Source organism: Penaeus vannamei, chromosome 26 (genome assembly GCF_042767895.1).
Source record: "Penaeus vannamei isolate JL-2024 chromosome 26, ASM4276789v1, whole genome shotgun sequence".
Lineage (NCBI taxonomy): Eukaryota > Metazoa > Arthropoda > Malacostraca > Decapoda > Penaeidae > Penaeus > Penaeus vannamei.
This window is the reverse complement of record NC_091574.1, coordinates 25,274,119-25,280,965: the sequence shown is the minus strand read 5'-3', so window position 1 is coordinate 25,280,965 and position 6,847 is coordinate 25,274,119. Positions and strand designations below refer to the sequence as shown.

The window sequence follows — 6,847 nt, the reverse complement described above, 5'->3', positions numbered from 1 at the left end:
TCTTGTTCTAGACCTTTGCGAGTCACAATGCGGGAGCCCTCCATGGCAGACTACATGAATGAAGATTGGACCCTTCTGACCCTTCCGTCTTTGCCTAGCTTGGATACTTCTGTCACCACTCCAAGAAGTAAGGATAAGGATTTGAGAATTAGACAGAGGGCAGGGGTTTAATGAGATAAGCAGAGAGAAAATATATTGGAGAAATAAGGAAAGGTAGAGAGGACGAGAACAGAAAAAGAGGTTGTATAATGATTTACTTAAAATAAGATCTTAAATAAGAATATTAGTTTTAGAGTTGCTTCATTTGGAAATTTCACTTTCAAAATTGAGCTTTACTAGATCAGATTTGTAAATTTCTATCACTGCTATACAAGTATAATTACTTTTGCTTTATCCTATGCCCTGCATATCAATAAATAGTGAAATGAAGAGGGATATCTGATACTGTTAAATATTGAATAAGTATTATGGCTTATTTAAGGCCTTCACCAATAGGAATATATTGCCTTGTTTTACAAAGTAATTTATCCATCAGAGAGAGACACCACTTCAACCCCAGTATCAGCTGAGATAGAGACCATGAGACTTGAAGTGCATACAGAATTTACAGGAGACATTGATGCCCACACTCTTTTGGGAGACTGGATAGAGACTCCCACCAGAGCACGGCCAGAGGACATAACACTTCGAGACCTGAGCACTACAAATACACAGCCATTTGCTTTACAGGTTTGTTCAAAGTTAACCTGTTAATGTGTACAGTATATGACCTTAGATATTAAGTAAGGCATGTTTTGAATCTTTGAGAAGTTAAAGGGAAAATCTGAAATTATATCAGATATTGGAAAACTAAATGAGCAGCATTTCTCCACACTTTAGATCCCCGAGCTGCAAGAGGAGCAGGCTTTGGGACCTATTGATTTGGGCCCCCCATTTTTGTTGGAAGGTCCATTGGCAGAACTACCCCTAGATCCTGTAAGTAACTAATATTTTGATACATGAAAACATTTGAATATATAAACTTTTCACCTCTCTCTCTCTCCCTCTCCTTCTCTCTCTCTCTCTCTATCTCTCTCTCTCTCTCCCTCTCTCTCTCTCTCTCTCTCTCTCTCTCTCTCTCTCTCTCTCTCTCTCTCTCTCTCTCTCCCTCTCCTTCTCTCTCTCTCTCTCTCTCTCCCTCTCCCTCTCTCTATCTCTCTCCCTCTCCTTCTCTCTATTCTCTCTCTCCCTCTCCTTCTCTCTATCTCTCTCTCTCTCCCTCTCCCTTCTCTCTACTCTCTCTCTCTCTCCTCCCTTCTCCCTTCTCTCTCTCTCTCTCTCCCTCTCCTTCTCTCTATCTCTCTCTCTCTCTCTCCCTCTCCTTCTCTCTATCTCTCTCTCTCTCCCTCTCCTTCTCTCTATCTCTCTCTCTTTCCCTCTCCTTCTTCTCTCTCTCTCCCTCTCCCTCTCCCTCTCTCTATTTCTCTCTCTCCTTCTCTCTATCTCTCTCTCTCTTTGCAGTTTCCTTCTCTCTATCTCTCTCTCCCCTTGCAGTCTCCTTCTCTCTCTCTCTCTCTCCCTCTCTTCTCTCTGTCTCTCTCTACCTCTCCTTCTCTCTATCTCTATCTCTCTCTCCTTCTCCTTCTCCTTCTCCTTCCCTCTCTATCTCTCTCTCCCTCTCCTTCTTCTCATCTCTCTCTCCCTCTCTCTCTCTCTCTCTCTCTCTCTCTCTCTCTCTCTCTCTCTCTCTCTCTCTCTCTCTCTCTCTCTCTCTCTCTCTCTCTCTCTCTCTCTCTCCCTCTCTCCTCTCCTCTCTCTCCCTCTCTCTCCCTCTCCTTATCTCTCTCTTCATCTCCCTCTCCCTATCTCTCTCTTCATCTCCCTCTCCTTCTCTCCCTCTTCATCTCTCCCTCTCCTTCTCCTCCTCTTCATCTCCCTCTCCCTCTCCCTCTCCCTCTTCATCTCCCTTCTCCCTCCTTCATCTCCCTCTCCCTCTTCATCTCCTCCTCCCTCTTCATCTCCCTCTCCCTCTTCATCTCCCTCTCCTCTCTCCCTCTCCCTCTCCCTCTCCCTCTCCTCTCCTCTCCTCTCCTCTTCTCTTCTCTTCTCTTCTCTCTTTTCTCTCTCTTTTCTCTCTCTCTCTCTCTCTCTCTCTCTCTCTCTCTCTCTCTCTCTCTCTCTCTCTCTCTCTCTCTCTCTCTCTCTCTCTCTCTCTCTCTCTCTCTCCTTAAAGAGATATTTTAAAAGTTCTGTGCATTTGTAAAAAGTCTTAAAATGCCTTAAGTAATTTTTGGAAATTTAAGGCCTTAAAAAAAGGGGGGAAAATAGAAAGAAAAAGAAAAAAAGCTCTTTCTGTTGCAGGTCTTAAAATGTTTTAAATTTGTCCAAGGCACATCTTTGTTTGGATAAATATACATTTACTAATGGGTCATGTGCAAAGAAAATAATTCTGGGGCACAATCTATCTGAGAGACTAAAAATCATGTTAGGATGACTTTTTTTTTTTTTATCTTGCCCACTCATGCAACAAGTAGGCCAACACATTTTGGGGAAGTGTGTATTCAGCGACAAGTGACTCCATGTATTAAAAAGAAATTGATATGAGTCTTAAAATTCTTAAAAGGGTCTTAAATTTCATCAGTTTCCACCTGCAAGATCCTTGTATTATAACATGATCAGATATATTTTGAGGACTGCCTTGCCCATGGGGTGTGTAATTATAATGTATCACCCTGACTTGGTTTAGGAGTGAGGCCAAATCTAAGTACTGGATTCTGAACATAAAGCACAACTTTTCCTTTTCTGTTTTTGTCTTTATGAGTTATGGTTGATAGTGTTATGGTTAGATTTTTTATCATTTATTTTTCTCTTCCAACATATTGTGGATTGGGATTCTACACCCATTTTATTTTTATTTTTCTTTCTAGGTGGATGCATCTTCCAGTTATAGGCACACATCTTCATTCCCTTATACTTTTGTTTCTTCCCATTTCCTCCTATTTCTGTGAGTGTTTGTATTTTCACGGGAGGATGAGACCAGTCTTTGGGAAGCTTGGTTACACAAGTTTCTTCTCATGAGATGTGGATGGCAAAAGGAATGTTTTGTTTGTTGTTCCCTCTCTTGTTTTGTTTCTTCCTCTTTCCTTTCCTTCAGTCTGAATTATCTTGTGGGTGTGGAGGATACACTAGAGAGAAGGAGACGGAAGAATTTAGTACTTGCCTTTTTCTCAAGTACTGTTCAATGTTCTTTTGTTCAGTTTGGTGAGATATTTTGAGTGTCTTGTGAGTATACACTTTTCTTCTTAAAGTAATGGACTCTTGCCCTTGAGGTCCCCATAACTACTAGTGTTTTGCCTTATGGAAGTAGTTATTCCAGGTACTTATTAGTGCAAATGTAAGTCCCCTTACCATGTACACAGGATGTGCAGAGATGGCCTGTGCAAGATTCATGCCTGCTTTGTGTACCAATTTTTATGTTTTACCATCTAGGATGAGTTTTGCTAGAAAGATCAGGATAGAGATTGTGGCTTCTGTTTTTATGTGATTTTTATCTCAGGAGAGGTCAGAGAAACAGTTTTCCCTATGTCAGACTCCTCAATGTATGTGCATGAGTCTGGGGTCTGTGTATAGTTTACTGGAAGCTTATTAAAAATTTGTTAACCTGATGGATACAGATGCCTTGCTGCCCAAATTTTGTCCCAAAATCCAGGCTTTCGGCTCACTTACTTTCCCAGGTCTGTAGCTTGTAGTCTGGCCTTTTGAATACACATGCATGGTGCCAAGACTCCTTGCTTTTCCATTGCAGTCCTAGTATCACTTTTTCTTCATAAGTTTCTTTTGCTTTTTGCTGTCTTCCCAAGTTCCATTTTTGAATAATTTTGTAGTGTATCATTTTTTTACATTTTTGCGTTAATCAGTTTTCTTTGGTATACCCTGTGCTGCTAGTCACAGTGGGTAGGAAGAGGAGTCTAAATATGGAAATAGTGTCCTCCCTAGATCCAGATCTCTTCCATCCATAGTTCTCAGATGGTATTTTCCACACATGTTTTCTGATAGAAATAATGCAGGAGACCTTCAGAAATGCCTAATGAGTTTGATCTTCCTCCAGCAGCTTTTTCCACTTGTGTTAGGTCAATGTAATGCAACCTTTAGATCTGTTTGCATCACAGAAAGCACGGAGCTGAAAATCCGGGTGATGGGTTACAAGTGGCTAATATCCTGGGCGTGTGGCACATAGGCCTATATAATAACACTTATAAGCGGAGACTATGCCTCCCCTTTGCAAAGTTATTTTGTGTAAACTTTTTTAGCTTTATTGTCATTTTCCAATGTCCCTGTTTGTCTTTTGATTTGCTTTATCCAGAAGGTAATTAGTTATTTTCCTTGCATGGACTCCATGTCATCTCTCTATGTAGTAAATAACTCTGGAGATTTTTTTTGTGATTTTCAATTTTACATAATACAACCTGTGCCACTGGTCAGCGGCCAGGAATATGGTGTGCAGCAAGGAAATAGTGTCCTCCCTGGAGCCGGCAATCTTCCAGTTCCTGCTTACGTAGGTTGCATTCCACATTCGTTTATCGATGAGAATAATGCGCCAAATGAGTCAAATCACACTCCAAGAGGCTTGTGCACTCATGGCGAGTCTTTTCATCCTGGCCTTCTCTCATGACGGCAGTTAGTGTCACCCTGGCAGCAGCTGATTTGTCCGGTTGACAGCATGTCACCCTCTCCTCAGCTAAAGTTTTCCCATTATGTGACCAAAACGTCATCCGGGTCCAGTGTGTTAATTTTTCAAGATGGTACATTCCTGTCATCCTGGCCCTCAGTCAAATTTTTACATGACATATTCCAGTCCCATGGCACTAAGCCAATTTTTTTCTTGAGGTGATGGTCACTTCACCTGGATCCAGTAGATTAATTATTAAGAGATCTATATAAATACACTTCCTCTTCAGCTGACTTTTTTATGGTATTTAGAATTATTTTATATTTATATTTTGTTTTGTTTTACATAACCATAGTCTTGTCCTATTTCTCCCAAATTTTTTTGGATGTCTTTACTCTTGTAATTTTAAGTGTATGATGTTAGTTTTGGATTTATCTGCAGACTCTTGAGAGTGTAACTAGACAGCTAGACCTTAGTGGCCAGGACACAACAGGCAAGAAGTCTGAGGAAGAACCTGAAAAGAGAAAAAGTCCAGAGAAAGGTCTGATTTGGGTGACTGCTGTTTGATTTTCTATTTCTAAATCTGAATTTTCTAGAAGACAGTTAGATTTCCGTATTTATATTTGATTAGTAGGGTATTATATATTTTTTATACTTTATTTAAGTTTTATTGTTTAATGTTTTAAGATTTTTTTCTTTACTTGTTTATGCTTTATTTTTATCATATATATTTTTTATTCTGTAAATGATTTTTTGATATTTTTTTCCACTTTTCAGAGCAAATGTTGACGACAGGAGAGCAGGAACTATCTGAGACGCCACAACCTGTAGACAAACAAACAGAGGATAAACATATGTAAGTAGATTTTAGATTGTTAACATGAGGATTTTGCTGATATTTTTTGTTTAGTTCTTGTTCATGGCTCAGGTGCAAACACATTTTTAGTTATGCTGGTTCCTCACTAAGTCTTCATAGTTTATATAAACATCCATGGCTCTTAATGCAAAAACATTTTAGTAATATTGGTTCATCACTAAATTTTCCTGAAATGTATGGATATTTAGCTTCTTGTCAGTGCCAAGAATTTATCTTGATCCTCTAATATCTTTAGAATATAAAGAGATTACACTTTCAATCACTTGAATCTTCCTAATAATCATGATATGAGATATTAAAAAAAGTGAAATTTTCCCTCTATCCTGTGTTCTTCCCAATGCTCCATTATAATTTCAGGGAGGATCAAATACTGCCTCATGTGGAAGAGACACCTAGTGGCCAGCCAACTGTCCCACATGCTGAAATTAAAAGGAAACATGGTGCTCCTGAGCCTACTATAGAAGAAACCCCAGCTGTAGCACCTCAGGCTCCTCCAACTCGTCCTGTTGATACATCAGACGTATGCAAAGAGATTTAGTGTAAACTTTGGCAATGGCACTCCATCAGAATGCATATTGGAATTTAACTTCAGTTTCATTTTTGAGCATAAGTTACTTGATTGACTATCACATTCCTACTCTTCTATATCATTATTGTTAAGGCTATTATTCATATAATAGTGATGATGACAATTATAATCACAAATGATGATACAATAATGGTAATGAAAATAATAATAATAATAATAATGATAATAATAGTGACAAATGCAATGGCAGTGATGATTATCATAAAGATAGGACATTCATGTTGTGTTTATTCTTTAATTATATCATTAGGAATCTCATAATATCTGATGGATTTGATGCTGACTGGTTCTAGAAAAGTAATACTTATAATTTCTATTACTATAATTATATATTTAGCAATAATAGTTATAATGATTATAATAATGATAATGATAATAGTTTTATACACACACACGTGCGTGCGTACACACACACACATTTATGTGTGTGTGTGTGTGTGTGTATATATATATATATATATATTTAATATATATATATATATATATTATAAATATATATTATATAAATATATATATGTGTATATATATATATATATATATATATATATATATATATATATATATATATATATATATATATATATTTATATTGTATGTGTGCAGGTATGTATACATATATATACAAATTTATACATATATATATGTATAATTATATGTATATATTCATATATAAATTTATTTATATATTCACATACTTCTATATGTATGTATATCTACATTATAAGTATTTATT

The 6,847-nt window shown here is 37.5% G+C and overlaps 1 protein-coding gene across 2 annotated transcripts in view; it reads left to right on the top strand.

The window, feature by feature from the left end:
• LOC113824840 (meiotic recombination protein REC8 homolog) overlaps window positions 1-6,847 on the top strand; it is a gene marked incomplete in the record, with an annotated part of 26,012 nt that overhangs the window by 2,403 nt on the left and 16,762 nt on the right. For both annotated transcript variants that reach the window (XM_070140232.1, XM_070140231.1), the window contains 6 exon segments: window positions 12-127; window positions 536-729; window positions 880-975; window positions 5,090-5,189; window positions 5,426-5,504; window positions 5,883-6,045. In XM_070140232.1, coding sequence (XP_069996333.1) covers window positions 12-127; window positions 536-729; window positions 880-975; window positions 5,090-5,189; window positions 5,426-5,504; window positions 5,883-6,045 — 748 coding nt within the window.